The sequence below is a fragment of the Agelaius tricolor genome, unplaced genomic scaffold, assembly GCF_023055355.1.
Source record: "Agelaius tricolor isolate 1412-34295 unplaced genomic scaffold, bAgeTri1.0.p SCAF_26, whole genome shotgun sequence".
Classification (NCBI taxonomy): Eukaryota; Metazoa; Chordata; class Aves; order Passeriformes; family Icteridae; genus Agelaius; species Agelaius tricolor.
Window position 1 is genome coordinate 7,126,108 of NW_027269286.1, and position 25,779 is coordinate 7,151,886.

At 41.5% G+C, this 25,779-nt stretch overlaps 1 protein-coding gene across 1 annotated transcript; it reads right to left on the reverse strand.

Moving 5' to 3' along the window:
* Positions 1–853: 853 nt before the first annotated feature.
* Positions 854–24,197, reverse strand: TNFSF11 (TNF superfamily member 11). Its single transcript, XM_071448445.1, has 5 exons — positions 23,899–24,197; positions 15,539–15,706; positions 9,046–9,091; positions 8,865–8,963; positions 854–3,710 (listed from the first exon to the last, which is right to left on the reverse strand). The coding sequence occupies exons 1-5, from the start codon at positions 24,109–24,111 to the stop codon at positions 3,289–3,291; spliced, it is 948 nt and encodes a 315-aa protein (XP_071304546.1). The 5' UTR covers positions 24,112–24,197; the 3' UTR covers positions 854–3,288.
* Positions 24,198–25,779: the final 1,582 nt, after the last annotated feature.

Consider the following 25,779-nt stretch of genomic DNA (forward strand, 5'->3'; position numbering starts at 1 on the left):
CGATTATAAAATAAGAGTCACAGGTACTTTTATTGGCCTAGAGCACATTCCCCTCTTCTCAAGGTAACTCCCTCCATTAATTGATTAGTCTGCTCTTTTCATTAATTGTGTTCTGATGAAGCAGACACCAAGGAACAGACACTTCAGGGAGAAGACTTGGTTTTAGGAAGGCTGGTGCTAGTGCAGGCAGGTTTCATCATCTTGGAATACGTGCCCAGGTTGCCTCAAATGACACCACTGAAGCTTTTCAATCTGTGGCTACTCTGATATAAAAAGCTAAGTCAAACTGTACCTAGAGCTCTACCTGGAGCTTCCTGCTTTCTTTTGAATGCACAAAACCTAAGAAGGGACCAAGGCACGACAGGCAAAATGATGAGATCTCTTAATTTCTATTTTGTAGAGAGCTGAGTAAGGGCTTGGCTTGTAATTGTTACTCTCACAGCAGCCTACAAAGCCCCATGAGGACATTATCACAACCCTCCCACCTAGTCTATCACACTACTGGAAAACTTGCAGTCAGAAGATGCTAAGGAAGAAAAAAAACCAAAAACCACCACAACCCTCAAACCATTTAGGCTTCAAAGTTGTTGCACAAGGGAAATTTAAAGCCTCATATTGTATTGTGAAATTTAGATGCTTACAGCCCTCCTCTTGAGAACATGCATGCTAAGCTGAGCCTCAGGAGACATGGTCTCAGCTCTGGTGGCTTAGGATGCACAGACAACCAACAAGTCTGTGCTCAGGGGTTCAACACATGCTACAGGTCCTGTGACCTTCTGCAGAACACACTCACAGGCCACAGCCACTGTCATTCAGGTGACATTTAGTGCTGATGGCTCCCCTCCTTCATATCACACCATCTGTGAGCATTTGCTAAAATCAGCAACTAAGTCTACTTTCAAACCATTTGAACCTCTATCTCTACCTCCCCAGAGAGTGACTTAAACCCCCAGGACACAGAACAGGCATTTTTCTCCCAGCCTGCCACTGGACATCTTTATAGTAGGAAAAAATGATTGTGACCTGTAGCCCCTGAAAACAAAAAAATAAGAGCCCCAGATTCCTCAGTCATTTGTGGGTTTGAACTGACAACTGTTAGATGTGAAACATCATGGGAAGCCTTCAGTTTCAGCTGAATTTCCAAGCCCTAAAAATATAACCTGACTTGAAAGTGGTGTATGTATATCTGAAGCCAAATAAAAACTCCATAAAATTCATTGTAATTGTCTCAAAATAGTTGATTTATGCCTCAGTTTTCTTGAGTGAGTTATACCATTCCCAGACTGTACATTCTGAAATCTGAATAGAATTATCAAAGCTGCACAAGAAATATGGGTACACATGAAAATAAAGAAATCACAAAGTTGTTTTTTTCTTAGAAATATATTTTGTAAGAAAACAATATTAACATTAAAAGGAAATGTTTATTATACAGTATAAAATAATTGCTTGAATTCAACTCAGTTCCTTTAACAAAAAAAAATTAAAAAGCCTGAGGATTTTTAAGAAGCCCCAATTCCTACAGATTTGATTCCTACTGCAATAAATAGTGGGCTTTCCCCACATCATCCATAGAGCACACACACACTTCAAAACCCTCCCTCATCCCCCTACCCAAGAAGTTGCTGTCCCCTGTCCAGATGTGCTCTAAAAATCACCTCAGTATTTGCAGCCCTCCCCCCTGGCCCCTGCACCCACCCCCAGATTCCATGCACCCAGCTCTCTTGGCCAAGCACTGTACAAGCGACAACTCAGGCTGCAGGAGTCTCCCCAGGCAATCTCTTGGCTAAAATCAACAGTGGCCAGCCACTGACTAATGTATAAATGGCTGAGGTGTTCTCAGCTGTCTGTCCTCATAAAACCTGCAAGAATATCTCTTAACTCTGCCATTCATCTGCCAAAGCTGGCAGAAGGGTGCAGAGTTTTAAAAGCTACAGTGGGAGACAAGAACAGGCAATGCAATGACATAAGTGTCTCTTTTTCAGGAAACTAAGCTAAAAAATTTACTGCTCAATTGCAGAATTTGACACTGGCAGATTTTGTTGTAGGAAAATATGCCTGCTCAATAACTATAAATATCCCTAAAACATTTCTAGGGCTTACTACGTATTAATTTTTTTTTAAATTTCATTTTTACATAATGCCAGCTTAATTACCCTCCAGGTTTGAAAGGCACCCAGTGACCAGCATTCAGGTATAATTACTCATGGCATTGGTGTGGTTTCATCTCCCTTAATACTGACAAGTTTAAAAGAAATGTATTAAGTTAAGAAGAACAAAGATATATATTACATTTGCTAATTGCAAACAATCTCTTATAGCTGCATTTTTTCCCATTGGGATTAAAAAGTGCACGAGTTTAACATGTCTGTACAAAAAAACAGTTTAAAACATTAAATATACAAACAGCAAGAGGTTTTAAATATTTTGTATCAAATACTATAGGACAATATAATTTACATTTTTTTTTTACACAAAACATTACACCTGAAATATAACTTTAGATATTACAGAATATAAAAATACATACTTTTTGTTTAAAAAAATGTATTTGCAGGTTCTGGCACAAAGTAACACTTTAAAGGCACGTCATATTTTGGCAATCTATATTTGCAATTAACTGTGCAACAATAACAACATGACCTGTAATTAACTTTTTAGAACTGCAAGACCAGATGATCTCCCTTCTTCCTGGAATGGCCCTATTAATCAGGGAACAGTTAAGTTGGACTGTTTAAGTGTTCTCCAAGCCATTTCTGCCATGGTCTGAGCTCTCCAACCCTAATCCAGCAAAGCATAATCAGCCCTAACTCAGCATCTGAAAAGCCACATCAAATGCAATGAGATTAGTCACACTTTCATCATCTTTGCTGTCTCAGGGTCAGAACACTCAACCCAAGCAAAATGGAGCCCTAAAAACAAGTTGGGAGCCAAGTTCTGTCCCGTCTACGTTTGCACCTAAACTAGTAAGGGTAACCAGGGCAGAACTTGGCAACAGAAGCTCAATAATTTTAATTGTTTTGATTTCAACTACAGCAATGCAAAAGGCACAATGACTAGTGAGGCCAGTGGAGACAAATGAAGTAAAACTGCTTTAAGACTGCATCAGGAGAACTATGTAATTTTGCCCTTCCATGTATTTGCAGGACTCCCACTGGAATTTACATGGGACAAAAATGTGTCTTTATACGGCTTATACAGATGCAATTGGGCTGCAGAAGATTTTCAGTTCTTCAAGTTGTTTTTGGACAACTAAAAACTCAAATTTTCAGCACACTAAAGAAAGATTCAATCTAAATCCCTAACTTTAAATGCTCCAAAGTAAGTTGCTTCTTGCGACGAATCCAGTAGCAATGGGTTTGATACCTGGATACTTATCATTTCTCTGGATTTTAATTTAAAAAATCCCCCTACATTTACAGAATAAAAATGAAATTCTGAATTCCCTGACCAGTATTTGGTGCTTCCTCCCTTCATCAACACATCAAAGCGCCTTATTTTAACGTTTGTTTTTATCACATAAACCATCAACTGAAGCCCTCTTTTAGTCAAGTTTCCTGATGTTTCATGATGTCTAAAACAAATATTGGCATAAAGATAGTAAAATCCATCTTGATTAACAATCAGTTTTCCATCGTTGAATGTCATATTTGATAAGTTTGCCTGGCCTTTGTCATGATGCCAGGATGTGAGGTTCACTTTGCCAGTTCCTGGAGAGAAAAAAAAAAAAAGGATTATTTACAAACATAAATGATAGCGCTTGACAAACCCCAACATTTAGAAAGCAACTTCTATGTTTTTAGAATCAATAGCAACTGGAATTCTATAGGCTAGAGTGAATATGAAACAATTATGATAAAAATTCCTAAAAAGAAAATGTCTTTTCACACCATACATTCCCAGATCTTGCTTGGTACTTATAACTGTGCCCTCCCAGCAGAACACCTGCTGGACTATGGTGCAAAACAGCCTCTTGGCCGATAGTTTGATTATGCTAAGCAACCATGAAACAAGCTCTGCTCAGGCATTGCATTCCACCTAAAACTTTAGTCAAGTTACAAATAGTTGAGAGGAATGTGAAAAACTTGTTACTGGTCTTTAACATGCAGGTGTTGAAAAGGAATAACTAAAATTTGGAAAAAAATGCTGAACTGGCAAGTCCCAAAAGAGAAAGCTTAGGAAGCTTTCCATATTTTATGTTCTTATGACTGTAGTGGTAGAAAGGTAAACATATTTTTCATTTGATAACACCAAAAAAATGGGGAAAGGTCAGTACAGTTGTGCATCTTTAGTACTACACACTGAGTTGCCTAGACTTCACACAGCACTTCAAGTATTTATGACAAACTTCCTGATAGGCACAAGCCACTAACATTCTATTATTCAGGGTAACAGCCAGGGCATAACACAACAGATGGGAGGTGGCCAACTTATCCCCCTAACCCCTAGTAATTTTCAGCACACAAGACTGACCCCGCTTGCTCCCTCCCACAGCAGTGTGTTCACGTAGGTACCAGAGTACTGCACACCTCAGCCTCACAGTGCAGCTAAATGCCTGCTTGAAATATTCAGTACCTTATTCTCCCAATATGGAACCAAAAAACAGTCCAGCCTTAGCAAACTTTCCATGGCACACAGCAGGGCACAGTGCTCTCTGCTTTGAGCATGTACAGGAGCATGCCCCAGGAGCCCACCGGGTCTGTGCAGAAAGGGAGGGGAAGTAGGAACAGGGGGATTTGAGAAAGACGAATCTCCCCTAACTGCCAAGGGCAGCAGCTTTTCCATGTGAGAGGAATACTTCAACAGCAGCCCAGAACAAAAACCTTCTGGCATTCTTCCACAAAGACAGAAGCAAAAGCACTGTCAAAGGCAGATCACAAATAGCTGCTCCCCTATGGGTCTAGTGCAGCCAGGTAGAAATTATGAAAGCAAGAACAGACAGAGAAGCCAACTTCTCTGCAGTGCCTCAAAAAAACCATCTGAAATCCATCAATTAACTGGAAAAGACAGCAAGATCTTAAGTCTCTGGGCCTGCAATTATTCACCTGCAAAATATACTGAGTTAGGGGTACCAGAGTGCACCTCTGAAGAACTGGGAACAGCTGAGGAAATTACAGAACTTCATCTGCACAGCATTAAGTCTGGAAGAAGTACTGCCCTGTGGAGGGGGGGCTATCTTCAAGATGAGGAGGACAGGCAAAAAATCACTAGCTGGATCAGAAGATAGGCACATTAGATATAGGACAGGAATGCACACCTATGACAGAACAGAAAGGCATGCCATGATTGCCTGGTGGCACACTGGGTAGTTGCTAGGCAGGTTTTATTTACCTGACAAGTCAACTTTTTAGTTGCCAGTCAAGCTGCAATTTTGAAGAAACCCTCAGTGGGAAGATGTTCTGCTGAAGAAAGGAAAAGAAAGCAAATAGGTGCTGCAGTTGCTTGTAACTGAGAGAGGGGCTCTGGGTACACTGTTTGGTTACACTATTTGGACACTCAGGGGCAAGAGATGATGGGTGATGACCCTCTCTGTTTTGAGCAAAGGATGTGTACAGATAACTTCTGGAAGTGCCTTCCAAGCTATATTATAATGCTGTGATCATGTGTACTGAAGCAGCCAGGCAGTTTGCCACAATTCAGAGCTCCAGAAGAGGTGTGCCACAGCCAGCAGCAGAGCACAAAGATGCTCTGGTAGGGGTTATGCCACACAACCTGTAATGGAAGGAGCAAGCAGGTTCTCAGCACTTCTGGTGGTAACACACCTAGATTTGGAGACAGCAAAACAAGCAGTACCCTGGAACATAGGAAGTGCAGGAAACTGGAGCATGTAAGTGCTGGATCTGCTGTCCATGAATGTGATGTATCAGAAACTGACACATAGGCCAAGCCATGGGACAGACAAAAGTGCTGCAATACAGTATCTTCTGGAAGATTATTTACTTTGGAACCATGAAAAAAACAGCACAAGCTAAGTCCTGTTGACAGACAAGGAAATGGCTGGGGGATAATGAACAAAATAGCCCTCCAGACAGGGCAAAAAGCTTTATATAAGAATTCAAGACAATGCATGCTTCTTCTCAAAACTGAAGATAAATAAAAACAATGTCTTGCTTTTTTGTGAGCTTGAACTAAGACTAATACAAATGAGTTAAATAAAATTAATTAGCAAAAAGGAGGATGATGTGAGAGGAACAGAGGAGAAAGGAGCCCTGTTTTGATAATTTGTTTGCACCCTAGTAGCTTTCAGGTATAAATAAAGCCTGAAAAAAGGACCAAAGTACTGTTTGCTCTGAAAAGTCTTCTGGAGGCAAAGGGCAGCTAAGTCAAACCTGCAGCTGTAAATAGCTCAGAATACTACAGCATTTCCTTAGACAGCTAAAGGTATCAATTCACACCCCAAATGATATATTTAACATTTATATTTATTTCTGTTCGTGATTTTCCCTTTTAAACAGTGACTAATTTCTGTAATCAATTTATAAACCAAAATTCACTGTTTTCATTTAAAACCTAGGTAGCATTTATAGTGAACTCTGGTAAAAACCAACCAGCAAGCATCCAGCTCTAACCTAAGGCAGCAAACTTAAAAATACACACAGCAAGCCAAACCACTACTGCTTCTGTGCCAAAGGGTGGGTGGGGACACCATGATCTGAGCAGGGTAATTTCCCCCCATCCCTTGCACTATCCCCCAAGCTGCAAAAGTGCACTTGAGGCCTGACATTTTTGTGAACCAAGTCAAAGCAAAATGTTCTCTCACAGACACTGCTCAGTTCCCCTTCATGAAGGGTGTTCAGTAGAAAACTGCTTAAAATCCTGTTTCACAGTGATGAAGACTTTTTTTTCCCCTGGCACTGTTTATTCTGGATGAGTTCAATGACAGTAGAGAACCTTAAAATACTAAGAATAGATTTGTCCACTCAGGGATGGCAGAAAACAATTCAGATGGATTTCAGACATGCAGGGTAAAGAAGCAAAGGAAGAAAACAAATTCCCATTTGCAGTCAGAGAAAACAAGATGGGAGAGGAAAAACTCCTGGTGACCCCTGAGGCAAATTTTTCTTTCTTTATGCCTGTCACTAATCTCTGTGCTACCCAGGCAAGTGGGTACTGCCTCATGCCAGTGAGCATGATATTGAAGTGCCTCACAACCAGCAGGTTCAGAGTTCCTTCCATCCCTAAGGATGCAGCCCCTCACTGCTGCAATGCCCACAAGGGCTGCAGAAGCTGCGCTCATGGATTAACTCCTGGCAATGCTCTTCTGCAAGAGGCAAAAGCCAGATCAGAAGGGAGTACATGCAGCAGCTCATCACACTGACAAGGAGCTCATCTGCACAAAAAAAGAACAATGTCTCCCTGGCCATCACCCATAGATGTGCTGTGCCACATCCTTGAAGGTTAATGCAGCAAAGCACAACTGTAAAAATTATCAGCTGCTGTAAATTACAGTTGTAAAATTACAGTCTACAGCAACATCCAGCTAAGCAGCAAATAAATGGAAAAAAAAGGATTTCACAGACTGTAACACTGACACACACTCCACTTCTGCAGATGAGTGATCTGTTCCTATGACTAGCAAATTAATTGAAATCTTCCAAAGACAAAATGCTAAGGCAAGTTTACTGATACTGAATCCTCTACTATTGACCTACCGAAAAGTAGGTCAAAGCCAAAATCTGACTAAAATAGAAGATTGTCAGGAGGCATTTGAGCTAACAAGAAAACCTGTGGAAGTTCTGACTGCCATCTGACAAGCTGTTTAAGCTCTCTGCTATAAAGCTCTGGATTGTAGCAATGCCAATGCACTTGAAAGAATCCTATCCCTCCAGGCAAGAAACTGTACAGAAGTGCTTTGTCTCTAAATAGAGCAAGAGCAAGGTATTACTATGCAGGCTGCTAAAATCTCAGATTTCAATTCTCAACACACCATTCCCCTTTGGTTTCGTTATATAAAACAGAAAATCAATGTGCATAGCTCAATTAACAATGAGTTCAGCCCTGCAGAACATATAAATCTTCAGAGAAAGAAGACAGTGGTGATCAATGCACTCCTTCTTAAGATCCCCTACCTAACAGCTTCAGAAAAAACTCTGGTTTACTTCTACCACACCAACTGTTGAGAATACAGCATTGAGAACACAGCAAAAAATCTCAACTGACAGTGCCCCAGGGCAAAAACTAAAACTGTTCTAACACTATCTTAAAATGTTAGGAATGAATCTTTTCCTCTGGAAAGTGTTCCAAGGCAACTCATGTCTTGTTCCCTGGTATTGTACTAGCAAGGATATTCACAAAGCCATCTGAATACTTGTGTGCAGAAAATAAGAGCTCTGGCAAGATAAAAGAATGACATCCTCTTACCACAGGGGCAGATAAAAGCCACAAGAACAATTTTTTTTTTCCCCCTGCCGAGTAGTTTGGGCAATGTTTGTGCTGGTACATGCTTGTATGTATGCATGCACCCTCATGGCTGGCATCCAGTGGGAGTGAAAAACTCCTGATGGGCCGTACAGGCCAAAGGAAAATGGCAAACTTTAGAGGACAGCATTCAATGTGGATCTTCCTCACCTGAAGACAGCACAAAGGGACAGGATTTGCCCCTCAAGAGGTTGGTCAAGAAAAAGGGCAATTTGAAATAGAGGCCATTCCAAATCAGCACAAGGCTGATACAAAGGGGAGCCATCCTCCTTTAAGCACTACTCCTGCTGCCTCTGAAATCCTTTAATGCATCCAATTTATTCTGACTATCAAAAGCCATTTCTGAAGTCCCAGTCTGTTGCTGTTTTGCTGAAATATCTTCATATACTTCACTTTTGATACATTTATATTAGTACTGGAAGTATTCACTTAAAAAATGAACTTACCAGATGGAATATTCTTATCATCAATAATGAGATGGGCAAATGGCTGCTTCTCAGGTTTGTTCCTCTTGTACAGTTCAAGTCCTAATGCCTCCATTGCAGCTAGAGATAAAAGAATTGCATTATCCCAAAAAGACAAGTTTAATGGAACTAAAATATTGCTTATTCATAAACCAGTATCTACCTTTTTCTGGTCTTGGTGGTGTTCTTCCCATAGCACGGTGGACTTCCTAAAATGAGAAGGAGACATTGCTTTGATGCTTTCTTGGTTTCATAATAATGTTTAGTTTGCACACTTACAATAGTCTGTGCATGTATCTGGGGACACTGTTCTACCTGCAGCACATTCAGATGTCTGGGATATAAATTATCAGATTTACATGATTCATGTAACAGGCACACACAATCAAATTACACCTAGTAATTTGGTAATTCTAATAAAGGTTCATAGAAATGTTAGTATGTATGATCACTGCATGATTTACTGTAGTGGTGACAGCACATTTCAAACCTTTTCTACTTACTGTACTTGGAATATTTCTGTAAGCATAATGGAACAATGATTGATAAGAAGGCATCAGATCAAACAATGGAATTTATGAACTGATTTAATGACTTAGAGTCTAAAGGCAAGGAAAGAGGCATTTCTATACAGGAACTAGTGTGTAATCACTCTAACAATTAAGGATAGCTAAACTCTGAATGTAATTTGTGATGAGGTGAATGCAAACCTCCATACCTCACCATGGTATGGCCACCAACAGGGAAGGCTACAAGGCTTTACAATCAAGGCTCACTTCTAACCAGGTATGCAGGAACTGAAGGATTAGGTATCATCCATACTGGACCAAAGGGACTGGGTGCCAGACTTCAAAAGGGTGTAATTCTTAGCTGCAGATACATTTTAACATGAATAAGAACTATGCTACCCAGACCCAAAACCAGCACAAAATGCAAACATCAGGCACCACAAAAAGCTTTGCTTTTAATCATTCACACCTCCTCTTGAGAAAAAGATAAAACCAGCAGATTTCAAAATTTAAGCAGCCTGTTGTTGTTACAAGCCTAGACTAAGTTTAGTACTAAGCTCAACCCTCAGTTCTGCCTCCCTTTCCCCCATGACTCTGTCTGTTTTCTAAAAAAACAGGGGTAATATGTTGGTTATTCTGAATACCTCATATCATGGAGCTGTCAAGAAGGTGTTTAGTAAAAGGAAACATTTTGCTGAAGACAGCCCTCTTTGAACCTAGGAGTGGTCCTTGATATCATCTTTATGCCTCGCACACTGCTATTTGCCTGATTCAATCCATGTATATGAAATACATCTCAGATTTGGCCAGATCAGCAAAGTCCCACTGTGCTCTCAATCACTGGGGTGTTTCAGAATTTGAAATCCTGCTCTGAATACACCTGAAGTCCTGCTTTTATGTAGTTTTGCAACCGCAGTGAAATATGTAGTGCCTTGGCTGGTGCATTTATTACTCTCGCTTTCCACTTTCAGTAGGTGTTTAAATGTTAAACCAAAATGAAAAGCCACAGTAGTGTGGAAGTTGTAGTATGACTATCAAAGCATAATGCTTCAGCTGAGATATGCTGATTTCATAGATAAGAACCATGAAGATGCTTTTTGCTGTAAAGACGAGAAGAAAAGCAGAAGAATCACAACTTCAAAAGCAGCAAAACTCACATCCACTTCCCGCATTACATTCACTTTGCTTCTCTGATCTTCCTACTTCAATGTCAGTTCTAGGAGCACGAAAATGAAGTTCAATTCTAGGAGCTACATGTCAGCATCAGCCACTAGCCACATTTGAGTAAGAAATAGGAAGATGACAAGAGAATGCAAGTACTAGGTACTGTGAAAAATGACAAAAGCCTCCACCCTGAAGAGAACAGGATGTAAGGCAAAAAGAGCCTGGGAGATAGACCACATTCTCAGAGATTATTGCAGCAAACCTATCTCAGCCCTTTTTCCCTTGAAGGAGAGACGTTTGTCCACTTGCTTTCTTACTGGAAACTTCTCAGATGTGAAGTTTGTTTCAATATCCTTTCCTTTGAGAGGATGTGATAGTGTCCTTGCCTGGAAAGCCTACTGAGCAGATCCAAAAAGAACCATGTACATTCTAATCTCCTACTATCTAGATATGGTACTAAGAAAAAAAAAGAAAAATCCCATGATTGATAATTGCTCAGCCCTTGAAAGGCCTGAATTGGTGGACTGCTATTCTAGTTTTAGCTTACATTTTTCTTAGGAGCCTTCAGTTCTGCTTCTGCACATTTCCAAAGATGTTCTAGCTTAAGCAGCTGAATACCTCATCTTCTGAAACCCAGCAGCCTGACTCAGCTCATCTTCCACACAGAATGGCTCTGGTCCTCATGAGATCAGTCTGAGCTGCTCTCCTTCTAACTGGTGGTGGTGCTGTTCATCTGCAGCTTCACCACTCAGTAAGCAGGACAGCTACCCAGGAGGACCTGAGTCCACAACTCTCCTTGTATGGAATTCATTATTAGCTCAGCTGGTTAGATCATGGCACTAACAACACCAAGGCTGGGGGTTTTGAGCCAATTGTTCATTGACTCTTCTGTGAGCCTATCACTGGGTCAGAAGTGGCAAGACTGTGGCCAGAAAACAAAATCCTCCAGCAGCTCTCTAAGCTCCAGACTAGCGTCAAGTTCTTTACTTGATTCTGACCAGCCTCATCAAAGTTTGATATCCTTTCTGTTATGTTGCCCCAGCTTCCAAAATGAAGACAAAACACATTAATTAGTCCTAAGAAAACAGATATGGAGTTGTAGGTTTCCTCCTAAAGAATAAGCAGTTAAACATGTCTTGATTTTTTTTCTTACTTGATGTTCATACAGTTCCAAGGTGCTGATACACAACCTACCTTAAAAAAGCATTTAACTGTATTTGCTTCTGACCCTGAAGGACATTTTTCAGTGGATGTTTGAAGGTAGCCTCTTAATGGGATTATAAAATCCCCTGGTATTCTTACTGCAAGGAATTAAGAGCTGTGATTTCTCAAATCACCAAAATATCCACTGTGTTTTTTAGCTCCTGAATGTTCTTAGGTGTCTCATACTTACTCACAATGTAAAGGCTCATTAAGGAGGCAGAAACAACTCAACAGAACCCGTGACTAAGACATTGCTATAATGGCATGAAAACTGCTGACAAAACATTACCAGCAACTTCTCAAGACTGCCATCCACAAAAGTGTGTGTGATACCAAGCTGTTCAGTTATTTTTAGCAGAAAATCACCCCACTGTACACAAAAATCACCCCACTCTTCATCTTATGATAAGCTGCACTTGTACACCTTTGTCATTTGCTCACTGCCCACCAAGTCAACTCTGCTGGCCTGCTTCCCACATTCCAACCTCCTCCACATACTCACTGTTTAAACAACAGACAAGGAGTTAGTCACAAAAACGAAAAACGCAACTTCCCTTCATCCAAAAAAAAAAAAATAGAGGCCACTAAGAAGCTCCAAAACTTTCTCATTTTAAAGTTAAAAATCATATTTTACGTGCCTGGAAATTTGGGAACTACTTGCTACCTCATCCACAGCAGGCTGCAAAAATACCTGCTGCTCTTGAACTTTTGTCCAATGCTGAGGATGTAGAGACAAGGCTACACCTGAAGACATGACATTTGTGAAAGGTTTTTAGTCTCCTTTAGCTTTTATCTAAATATCTCAGAATCTACTTTGAGCAGCTCTAAGTAGCCCTTAGAGAACAATGAGAAGAGAACTTCTGGACACTCACTTATTGCTTCAGATGTGATCTTAAAGCTTCTTTAAGCACTTGACTCTTTTATTACCAAGTGCTTTAAGTACAGCTGATACCGGGAAGAAGTATCTGATTCTCTTGCCGGAAATTCAGCAATCTGAAGAATGCTAATCAGGAAGGAAGTAAAATAAAAAGTACATGAACCTATATTCAACTGTAGTTTACAGACCAGCAATAAAACCTCTCTCCAAATGAGTAGTCTACTGCTTGCAGGAAAAAAAAACGGCATGTAAGGCTGTAGGATGGAAACCTACAAAATGGTAGGTGAAATTTTAACTTACAGCAATCACTTGTGAAACCTTTACTTGGTCCATAACTATGTGCTCTTTAAATGTCTGCTAAGTATATAGATCTTTCTATAAATGCTGCCCTGGAGGTCTAGCAAAGCACTCTGTTGCCATGTGGGAGAACAGCCTATGCCTGAACTCCACAAGGAGCTAGAACCTGGGAGCCCTGCCAAGCAAAGTTACTTACAGATTGACCCAAGATACGTTTGTAGTCCTTTCTACTTCAGGCTCATAACAGACTTCATAAGGGCTGTGGTTAGAGCATCTGGACTGCCAAAACTTTTATAGGGTTACATGGAAAAAAAATAAGCAAACAGACTGGCTAGGAAAGTATATTATTTGTCTGCTTGCAAGTTTATATGCAATCTTGAAACTATTCTCTCTACTTAGTAAGCTGATCCTTAAGCAGAATTTTTATCACAGCATATGTTAAGGAATCAATCATTAGATTCTGATTAAAAGGAAAAAACTATTACTTTTTCAGAAGACAAGTATTTCTAGTCTGGACCTTGCAGCCCTACTACACTGGTTTTCATAAGAGCACTTCCACTTTCAACATCAATCTCTGCTTTACATTTAAGCACTCTGTCTACAGGTGTGCAAAGAAAACCAATGAGAACTGGCACAGGAAGCCAGAAGCTGTAACCAGACCATAAACCTGAGCAAAAGAAATTTGTCTATTTTCATTTCCTGAACAGCTCGAATTGCAAAAGACAATATATTGAAAAATTAAAAACAGAAATGGTATTTTGTAGTGCTCCCTTTTAGTCACTTAGCATACTGCCAGTTCAAATAAGGATACTGGTTCTTAAAACACACAAGTAAGATTTTTTATTCTCCTTAAGGAAAGTGAAGAAAGCACAGACAACAGGAAACCTCCTTTAAGTCACATTAGCTGGATCTACACACAAAGGAGTGTGTGCAACTGCAAGTAAGTTATAGCTGCATCTCTGCTCTTCATTGTTGCAGGGTGACTGAAAGGCAGAATTTACAGATGATGATAAAGTATAATTCTGCCTTGACACTGTTACTTTCACTTCTCTGATGTACCGACAAGATGTAAAAAGCCTCAGGTCACCACCTTCCTATTTCTTTCTTTTTCTGTCATTGATACAAGATGACAAAGCATCCAGACCACTGGTGCAGCTGCTTAATAAACTCCATTGCATTCAAAGGAAATTCAGAGTCTAATTACTTTGGCAAGGGAAATTTTATTGTTCTCAAACTAATAGTGATCAGCCAAGAAAGTTATCCCTACTCACTACTTATCCTGGCCACAGACATTGCAGCATTTAACCTCCATCCAGACTGGCAGGATATAAAGCCTCAGCTAAAGCCAGTGCCTTTGTTGAGTAACCAGCAGCAAATAACCAGAACACAGAGCTCCCCATTGACTTACTGTAACAAACTCCTTCCTCTGTCACGAGTGAAGGAGCAGCCCAGCACACAGCACATATGTAGGTGCTTCGTGAGAGGCTCTAAAAAATGCAGGAGGGAAGAACTAATCCTACAGACATAACTCTTTGTTTCCCCCTTAAGCTCTTGAAGGAGGTGGCTAGCAAAAGAGACAAGACTCCTATGTCTCTCTGTGTTTTGTTCACAAAAAGATCTGTCACTTAGAGTTCTCTGTTAAAACCAAACATCACATTAGCACAATTCAAATGCTGTAAATTTAAGTCAAGTACAGTCCATGCTAAAGCATATGTGAATTCAGCTCAAATCTTATGAAACTGCCAGTCCTATGAAGATGTGAGGCAGTAAAGTTGTAATGGGTCTGATAAGCCAGAAAAACCAAATACCATAGCAGACATCCATCTGTTACACAGCCCATAATTAGCACTAAACACTATAATGAACACAAAAGAGATCAAAGGCAGTAACTGCAGTAAAAGGGAATTGTGGCATATTTCCAGCTTGCCTAGGCTTCTTCACTAGGCCTGACTTCTTTTGTCATTTGTGTTGGGAACAACCTGTCATTCTCAATTCCTGGACAAAGACCACCCAGTTATCATGCTATGGCCAAGTAGGTCTTCTGCCAGTGTGAGAATGGCCTGCACAGAACTGGCAAAGAGAGCAAAACCAAAGCAGGAACTGAGCCTCATTTTGGACCAGAGTAAGAAACAAGAACAAATGAGAGCAAATGCTATCTCCTTTTCCTTCAGGCAGTATTTTCCTTGCTGATGATCTTGACTTAAGAGAATCTTGTTTGGAAGATTCCCTTGAAAACAATGTGGAACTGACACTTGTTATGAGCATCTGGAAAACCTATACAAATATTAGCATAAATGACTACTGTTCAGGCCCATCCAAATGTCAGAATGGGTAATCACCTAACTTCAATCAGTTTTCTTAGTACAACTTCAAGTCTTCATTTCTTAAAAGAAAAATAAAGTAAATAAAATGTGCCTGAATACATAATTGGTTAGCCACTGCCAGATTCATCAGCAAATACAATACAATCCTGGATAAAACACCAGGTGTTACTTAAACACCAGGAAATAATTTATAGAACTCACCTCTGAATACAGATTTCAGAAAAAAACGTTTTAATTTCAACAGGACCATGAAATAAAGAACACACTGTCTGTGCCACTTACCCTCTGCACAGCCCTTTGGAAAGCCTGTTTCACACTTCTACAGGATTCTGGCATTAACTTCACTTCTTGACTTTCAAAGGAGGCATCATGCAAATCTGTACTTTCCTGGTGTCCAAAAAGTGTTCTGACACAGTGTGCATGTTCTTTTGAAATTCTAGTAGGGTCCATCTGAAACAAAAACATAAGCAAAACCACAGTTCTAGGTGTTAGAGACACTTTTCAACCACCTAAAAGTTTGGCCCCTGGCTAAGTTTATTATTTAAATTCTCATTATAAGCAGTGTAAAGAGAAAAAGTTCCCAACACTCAACAAACATGTGAGATAGGAGAATGAATTATCTCCTGGTGCTGCCTATTTCATTAGCTTAGACTAGGTACGTGACTTTCAAAACTTAAAGAAAAATCCCATTCTTATGGTAAAGTCAATAATTTTGAATTCTGTATTTCAACCACTCAGGGCAATATCACTAGTTGTTTTAGCAGGAAATATACACAGTTATCCTACAACAAAAGCTATTCTTTGTAAGATGACACATGAATGTCAAGTAGAGAAACATGGGGACAGTATGTATGTGTGTGTATAGCACATCATTTTCAATAGAAGACACAGAAGTTATCTCTGAAACGATTTTATCATTGAAATTATATCACTGAAGCTGTCAGTCAGCTATCACTGAAACTGTTTTATGGATATGGATGTGCTCATGGTGGATAGAGTTCATTTTCTTTACAGTGGCTGGTATGGGGCTGTGTTTTGCATTTGTGACCAAAGCAGTGTTGGTAACATAGGGATGTGTTTGTTACAGCTGAACAGGGCTGACACTGAGTCAGGGCCTTTTCTGCCTCACACCTCACCCCATCCCACCAGAGAGAGGGCTGGGGGTGCACAAGGAGCTGGGACAGGACACAGCCTGGACAGCTGACCAGAACTGGCCAAAGGGATACCCCAGACCATATGGCATCATGCTCAGCATGTAAACATGAGGGAAGGAGGAAAGGAGAGACATTTGGAATGATGGCATTTGTCTTCCCAAGTCATTTTATGTCAGCTGTCCCAGGGATGGCTAAACACCTGCCTTCATATTGTGCTTCCTTTGCATGTGCAGCTTTTTCTTTACCTTTTAAATTTTCTTTATCTCAACCCATGAATTCTCACGTTTACTCTTCCAATTCTCTCCAGAATGCCATCAGGGAGTGAGAAGCTGTCTGAGACTTAGTTGCCAGCTCCCAAAGACAGCAAGACAGCAAAAGTTAAAGACCAAAAGATGACTGAACTGCACCACAAGACACCTCTGCATCATTGGACAAGGCATGGTAAGTTTAGAGTATCTGCAATACATTTTTATCAATCAGTCTTTGTGACTGAAGCAAGTATATTTTTAAATCCTCTGTTCTATCAATTAGATAAATTGGAAGATAATCCAAGGATTAGGATTGTACCCTGACAGCACTTCATTGCACAAAAACTATTTGAACCATTTCACCCTTTTTTTTCTCATACTCCAAATCCATTACACTGAAGAGATTAATAACCATCTTTCAGAGATGGCCTAGGACTCCCAGAAATTGTTCTCAACTCACATTTATTCTGCTTTTACTTCTGGCTTAAAGAAGGGTTTTTGCACCCAAACTCTTAGTCTAGGCTCCCTAACTGTATCAGCTGGCCTATTTATGAACATTGACTTCTGTCTTTCTTTAGTTGGAAAGAACACTTTTACCTGAGAATTACAAGAGGTTATTTGTAACAGCAGTGCAGAAATACTAAAACATTATGAACGGTGCCTAGTGTTCAGTTTCCTTTAACACAGAGCTGAACAAAACACCATATCAAAAGGAAGTTTTTCACAATACAAAATAGCCAGAGTGAATCAAGCATATCATTTGCTCACAGGAACATAAACTCAACTCCCTAACCCCCCAAAAAAGAAATTAGTTAACTTAAAAGTGTAAGGTTAGGATTACAGTGCTGAATTAAAGTCTACACCACCCAGGCAGCCACCCTATAGTAGCACACAGCAGAGAGACACTTGTTGCACAGACAGCAGTACCAAATGCTGCCTCCTCCATCACCACCCTTCTGCTCAAGTCTCCAGATGGAAAGCTCTTTACCCAGTTAATTCAGACCAGTGTCAGATGCTGTAGCCTGGTTTAGCTGTCTCAGTCATCCCTGCAGATCTGGAATGAAACAGGTCACAGAAGGTTCACCTGATCATAAGATGCCACAGCATTGACCAGAGGGGTAGTGATGAGTTACAGAATGCCTTGGAGGCAGTAACATCTTCCTGTGATGGCCTGACACAGCTGAATCCCCATACAAAATCTGTGTACAGCCATTGCAGCTCTATGAATTAAGTGCTAAAAACCTACACTAATACCTTCTGAAGTCAGCTAGTGCAGTGCAGCCTCATTAACTGCATAAGGAGATCTAAACCAGCACCTCTCTGCTCTCACCCCCTTCACCACAGAACTTAATTCCTGGATTTCAGTCTCCTAAATCAGTAACAAGGGAGGAATTTTTGCTGGCCTAATTTCATTTAAGATTAGCTCCCCAAAACCAAGTCACTCCAGATAGATCAGATAAGCATTGGAGTCAGTACAGGGATAGGCATAAGAATGAAATATCAGGAAGGCAGCACTAGTTTTAACTGACTGTAAAACTGCACTCTCCAAGCATCCCTCACACTATATTCCACTTGCATTCAGAACCCAGAAAAATCAACTAAAATAAACTAAACATAATAAAAAAGAAATAAAATAAAAAGAAATTTAAAAAGAGAAGCACAAAATGTTTACCAACAGCTACTAAAAGGCAGTTAATGCAGAATGACTTGGCTTGGAAGGTACCTTAGATGTCTCTAGTCCAGCCCTCTGCTTGAAGCAGGGCCAACTTGTAACTCAGGCCAGGTGGGTTAAGGCCTCTTCTAGACAAGTTTTGGAGAATGTCCATCAGGGAAGACTTTCAGCTTTCTGGACAAACTGCCCTAAAACTTCACTACTTCCAGTGTGTAAAAAAACCTTGGTTTTATATGCTTGGTGCAATTTATGACTGTGCCTCTTGTTTTTGCTGCACATTTCTGAAAAGCCTGACTGTCTTCAGGTAGCTAAAAACAGTGATTAGCTTCCTTCACCTTAGTCTGTTCTTTGTCAAAGAATCCAGCTCTCCATTCTTTTATACATGATGGCTCCTACCTGTCACAGTGGTTTTCTGCTGGACACCTTCCAGTTTGTGATAAACTTCTGGTACCAAGGGACCCAAAATAGGACCCTTTATTTCAAATGTAACCTCTCATGCTGGGATCATTAGAGACCTGACTGAACTGATGTCTCTTAACAGGATCTGGGTATCTGAGTCTTCTCCCCTCTACACAAATCACAGAATAGAACATAGAAAGTTACAGCAAATAACTGCCAATAAATACTAACTTGTATCAATAATTCTACTAGACAGACACTACTATCCCAGTTTTGGATTTATTAAAACACATCTTCTGAATTACAAGCAAGAGAAATAGGTTTTACAGCAAAAAATAATGAAATTTGTAAAGGCCTGAGTGTTCAGCATGACAAATCATGCCAGCATAGACTCATTGCTATCAGAAATCATTCAAATGTGTCACACAATACTGTATCACAACAGTAACAGCAGATTGCACAGAATCCCTTGCTCAGTTTACAGTTTATCTGCTCAAGGCTTAAGACAGAAATCCAGCATCTCTGCACCTACAGGTGAAAGACTGAAGGCTTAATGGAAACACTGCAGCTGACAGTTTCGGCAACCTGGAGCTGTGCAGCCCACCCTGACAAAAACTGCAAGTCTCCAGAGTTACTGCTTGATAAGGGGAAACTCTGATCTTGGGACCAGATAACCCACCTGCTGCCCTCACCTTTTTCAAAGAATACCTTCAAGAATAGTCTTCACCACATTTAACTACAAAAATCAGCTCACTTGCCTGAAAAGGACTTCTCAGAAATCCTGCATCATAAGTCTTTACAAAGAACAGGCACTGAACTACGATGGCTGTAAACAAGCACTACCAAGCATTGAGATCAAAATCGGGGAAGTAGTGATGCACAGAAAAATTTCCAAGAGAGTTTTGAGAAGAACTTCTACAGAATGAGAAAATTATGATGAAAAACCAGAAGCAGCTTGCTAACTTGCAGGGTAGGGCACCTTCGGCAAAAAGTCCTAAAGATTTACTATCTGGAAGAAATATCAAGATGCAAACACAAATAAAGGCGAAAGCTTTATAAATTGTGAAGTATTCTAAATACCCTAGAGGACTTAAACAAAAGAGAGGAGTGTCTATCTTATTTTTAATATCTGCTTTGCCTGACCTTGAAATCAGGTCAGACTGTTCAGTGCCCCCAGTTTTCAGCATCTCTCATCATTCTAGTTGCATTTCTGGACTCTATTCAGCCACTTCAGGGCAGCCAAAATGAACTCCAGCATCATGGGTTAGATTACCTTACAGAATTAAGAACCAATTTTCTGATGTAAAAAGGACTCAGTTTGGTTTTAAGAGATACAATACATTCCGCCCAGCTTTACTATTAAAGTTTGCATCAATTATGCACTGTTACAATATTTCATTAAATACTTCCTCCTTATAATAAATGTTTAAAATCTATACTTGCACCTTTTTCAAACTCAAACCACTTTCCAGACTATCAAATATCACTTTGCACTCCATGACCTTTCTTAAGCACCAAGAAGGGGTTCTTTCAGGCTTCTGAAAGATGTTAACAGTCCCCAGCAAGCTGTTTTTTCTGTTAGCCACAATGCTCACAAAACTTCAACTGAAGTCTGAAAGGTAATAGTTTGAAAACATACCACAAGAATTCCACATAAGCATGAAATGACAATAACAACTGATCTTCCAGGTCACCATTTATCCAACTGTGACCTCTTGAATCTAGTAGAATACTTGAAATTTGGACAGACTTTTTTTTAATGGGAAGAGGGCACACTCTTGGAGGTCTAGCTTAAACTGTGGGCATTAAACACCCAGCCACCACATTTCATTTTGAGCAGTTTCAATTTGCTTCACCCCTCTCCAGCTCAGTCAGTGTTAGACCAGATGCCTATTCTTTTGAAATCTAAGTGCACTAAGGAAATGGGCCAGAAAGAAAAGCTTAAAAGCTAAGCTTTTGGAGACTATACCTCAGCATTTATCAGTCAAAGTTAAAGAAAATACTTTTCTCACCTTGTGCTGTGCATGAGTCTCTATAGAATGATGACCTCCAGCTGCTCTGGGTATCTTAACTAAATTTTCATGGCATTTTTATAGATAATGATAAAATATTCCTCAAAGTATAGGCAAAATAAATGCTTAAGACCAATAAATTGTTTTATCGCTCAATTTCTTGGATTCAGTACACTGCACAGGATAGACCAGAAAGCAAGGATAAAACATGCTAATGTTTTTACATTTCAGTACACTATTATGAGAATGCTGGTAAAATTCAAACTTGTTGCTTTTTTTTTCCTTTCTTTTTCACCATACCAGCTCATTGTCTCCCTTGCATGGCACTGCATTATTTCTTGGCCACAAACATGTGTTTACCCGTGAAAACCTAGTGTCAGTCTTAGTTATGTGTCTTGTGAAATTCCAAATGCTCAAGCCACAAAATAAACAAAATTAAGGAAAAACCAAAACCTCAACTATTGTCTCAGCTTATACAATGTCATGATCCAGCCCAAATGATTTTATGCGAATACAGACAAAATGTGAGTGGTAAAACTGAGTCAGAGTTTACTCAGACTCTTAGATAAGGTTTAAAGAGCTTCCATAAGATATATAATTTCTTAACATCAGCCTATACAGTCAAATCTTTCTAATTCACATTTGCTTAATTTACCAAGCAAACAATTCAAATCTTTTCATCCACAGCTACTACTACTAATGCCTCATTATTTCAACAAAATTAATTAAAATTAATTAAAAATAATTAAGTTCTGTTATTAAAGTACAAATGTAGATAGATGAAATTTACACTGAAAAGGCCAAATTGAAGTAGCTTAAGAAAATCAAAGGTCACAGAAATCTTTCCAAAAGAAAGAGGTCTGATCATGTCCCACTTAAATAAAATAAATCTAAAAGAGTGTGAAATAAGAATTAACTGCTGCAGGACCTACCATGTTTTTCTATCTATATTATTCCACAATTAGAAATGGTGAACAAATATGAATTATCATATCTTCTTATAGTGAATTACATACTTAATTCAAGAGTATACTTATTATTCTATTTTCCATTGATGACATTTTCTCCATTAAAATTTTTAGGCAATGACTTCAGTCAAGCCTACATTGAGTTATATCACCTCTTTAGATGTTTTAGAAATTCAAATTTATGAAAGACTCCATTCAATAGCACTACTCCAAATCTACAGGAACAAGAAGCTAGCAAGAGAATTAAGCTGTCAAATGCAGAATTACACCTGAACCATGCCATTTTTTAAAATCAAGGAAGCAGAAGAAAAATAGCCATTATGGATTCTTTTTACCCTTTGTTAGGCACACATGAAACCCTGACATGTACCTATCAGGAAGAGCCTTTCATAAGGGGGTACACTTTGATTAGTTGTTTTGATTGCAATAGCTCTCGAGCCCCCTAATGAACACATAGCTGTGCATCTCTGAGCTGTGTTTTGACAAGAATGTCTTTTCAGGTTCATGAACATCTGGAGTGAAAAACATTCCCCTGTCACAAGCTGAAGCAGGCATTAATTTATTTCACTGTCAAGCAAACAAGTAGCTTTAAGCTACTTTACAATGAGTCCCAGAAATTAGATGTCACTCTTCTGAAATATACAAGTTACGATTAACTAAGTGGCGTACTGCCGTTACATTTTATTTTTCGAAAAATGGAAAACACAAAGCAATTGTCAGTAAGAAAATATGAATTAGTCTGCATAATAAATTATCAGCAGCGTTACTGTATATTTGACAGTCACTCATCTGATTAAGTGGGTATACACTTGTGCAACACCTGCTTTCAGAGTGCACTTAGTTAAGAAATCCAGCCTGCTACCTCAAGATCAAGTGCCTCTACCTAGAAAGTAAACCGAAAGAAACAGGTTTCCAGTCTGTGCCGACTTCAAATGAAAAGTACACACAACAGAAGCACCACTTCCATGACGGCAGTGAGAGCCACATCAACAGAACTAGCTAGCATCCGACAATAAAGCCAAGCAGAAATCTAACATCTTGCCCTGAGAACCAACTCGCTGGCAGCTCCCCACTTCCTCCGAGAGGGCTCAGCTTTGCAGGGCAAGAGATGCAGCAGCGAGGGAATCCAGGCAGCCGAGCCATTTCCAAGAAGCTGACTCCTCCGCTCCCCGAAAGCCCAACCGCTCATCACCTTATCTGCCCCCACAGCGACACCTCCCCGCGCTCCCCTCGCACGCACCGCTGCCTCTGCTGAGCCCTCCCGGCACACTTGAGGCCTGGCAGGTGAGGTGCGGCTCTCCCAGGCATCCCCAGAGTCCCAGGAAAAGCTCCTGAGCCGCGGCAGGCGTCTCTGGCCGATGCCCTCGGGCACACAGACCCAGCTCCTCTGTAGCGCCCCTGCGCAGCCTGAGTGACAAACCATCACCAGTGGTGTTTCGTGACGATCTTTTTTGTCCCTAAAGCCATTTCTCCTGCTGCTGAGACATTTAAGGCAGCCAAAGACCTCAGCCATGTCACAGAATCACTGATTATGCGGAGTTGGAAGGGACCTTCAAGAATCATCGAGTCCAACTCCTGAGAGCACCCCCACAGAGTGTCCAACCCCACAGAGCACCATCTCCAAAAATCCCACCACACGCGTGAGAGCATTGTCCAAACATTTCTAGAACTCTGTCAGGCTTGGTGCTGTAACCACTTCCCTGGAGAGCCTGTTCCAGCGCCCAACCATTCTCTGGGTGAAGAACCTTTGTCAAATACCCAATGCCAAAATTCTCTACAGTGGATAACTGAAAGCTGATCATTAAAAACCAAAGTCCTGCAAAACTTCAGGTGAAGAAGCATGACTAAACTGTTTCTCGAGTCAGGGAACCCCTCATATCCAACCTGGCGGCGAAGCCCGGTACCCCAAAATGCACCCGATGCCCGGAGCGCTACCTGGAACCCTCGTACTGAGCAGCTCCAGTGATCAGGGCACAGCACACGCTGGGCAGGGCGCTGGGAGCCCATTGGCCCGACGCATCTCAGAACTGGATCAACTTTAGAGACAGATAAGTGTCTCCTAAAACTTTTTGGTTTGTTTTTATTTTATCCCCTCGATCGCACGGGCACGACGGCCTTGCCGACTTGAGCAGGGCGCGAGGCGGCCGTGCTTGCCTCAGCGGCAAGCGCCCGCGCCAGTTCCCGCTTACCTGAGCTCGAAAGTAGAGGAAGAGGGCGACGCTGCAGACCACCTGCCCGAGCCCCAGGAGGACGAGGGCGGCGAGCAGGGAGCGGGACGCGGGCGGCGGGTGCGCGGGCGGCGGGGGCGGCGGCGGCGCCGGGGCGCTCTCGTGGGCGGCGCCGCTGCCCAGCTCCTCGGAGCCGCGCAAGTACTTGGTGTAGTCTCGGCTGGCGCGACGCATCGCAGCTCCGCTCCGCTCCGCTCCGCTCCGACGGCTCCACACGCGGCTCCGCCGAGCTCCCCAGCGCCGGCAAACAACCTCGCCACCCCGGCCGGACACCTCTTATAAACGGGGCGGCCAATCAGCCCCGGGCGGCGCGCCCCTGCCGCCCTCCTCCTCCTCCCGCCCGCCGCCACACGCACCACCGCCCCCTCCTCGCCTCGCCTCCCCGAGCACAGACCGGCCCCCGCCGGCCCGGGTCGGGCCCGCCCCTGCCCCCGGTGCCCCGGCCCCGCCGCCGGGCAGGTCGCCCGGGGATGGCGGTCGGCGCTGCTCCGCCCCGCGCAGCGCTGCGCCTCCGGGGTGAGCACCGCGGGCAGCCCTGCCTCCGCCGCCTGCTGCCCCCCCCGCACCCTTGCCCCACTCGGGTTTGCGCTCCACGCAGGCGGCCCCGTCAGCCGAGGCTTCCCTGAGCCCCTGGGTGCATCTGCAGGGTCCCTGTCCCTTAAATTGCCGGTGTCTGAAGTCAGCGTGCACCTCGGGTGCGCATCCCCTGGCCCCTTTGGTGGGTCCAAGCCCTCAGGGGACCAAAGGGCTGCTAACCCCTCCCAGTCTCACTCGCTCCTCACTCCAGCCAGGCTAAAATGAGCGCAAGTGCTGTTGACTTGCGCTGTCCAAAGAAGCAATGCAGTTTACAATCGTGTTAAAGGAAGGGGTTAAAGACATGGCAAAGGTGTGCTGGCACCTGGCTGCCAGTGAAACCAGCTCAGAGCCTCCTCATCTCCTGCTACAGACACATTTCTGAGCCCTTGGTTAGGAGCATCTTCTGGTGTTCTCTATGTCTCAGCTTACATTCAGTACCAAAACCTCTTCTTCGTAAAGCCATGCTAAAGTTTGTAGCCATTTTCTTTCTCCTGGTCCTCTCAGGGTCCTGTTCAGGCCAGATATAATAGTGAGTTGAAGTCCAGCTCAGGCTTTGAGGAACATGGGAGAATGACACAGATCCATCCTACAGATCATCTTGTCGGTACAAAAAAGTCTGTGTTTCAACTCCAATACATGACACAATATCCTGTTTAGGTCTCTCTTATCTAAGAAACTGAGAAAATTTTACCTTCCTGAGAGATTGACAGAACCTGACATAATTATGAGCTCCAACAAAGTAAAGGAAACTGGAACTCACCAAACCACCATGCAACAAATCACTATCAGAAGGAACTGATGTTTAGCACTGAATCCAAATAGTGCAATGACAATTCCTTCACCTACAAGATAGCACCTGAGAAATGATGAAGAGGGGACCTGCATCTCAACATCACCCACCATATAGCCATTGCGAAGAATACCCCAACCTTGAATATCTACCACTACTTCTTCTTTGTAAATGCTTACTTTTATTCTTGGAAACATTGGGAGCATTGTGGTCTGTAGTCCACTTGGAGGAAGTGTTCCTGTAACTGTGTCTCAACTTTTCTAGAGAAAAAAAACCAAAAGACAAAATAGCCACCACCACCTGTAAAATAACCATTAAAATAATCTCACTCTCCTAAATCAATTTTACATTGGTTTACAGAAACAATTCTTTCAGAAAGAATTTTTTTAAATGGGTGTTTTTAAGGGTCTACATAGTTTTTAAAAGCCAGTCATCAATTAGTTATTAAACAATTGATAAAGGAGAAGTTAGGATAG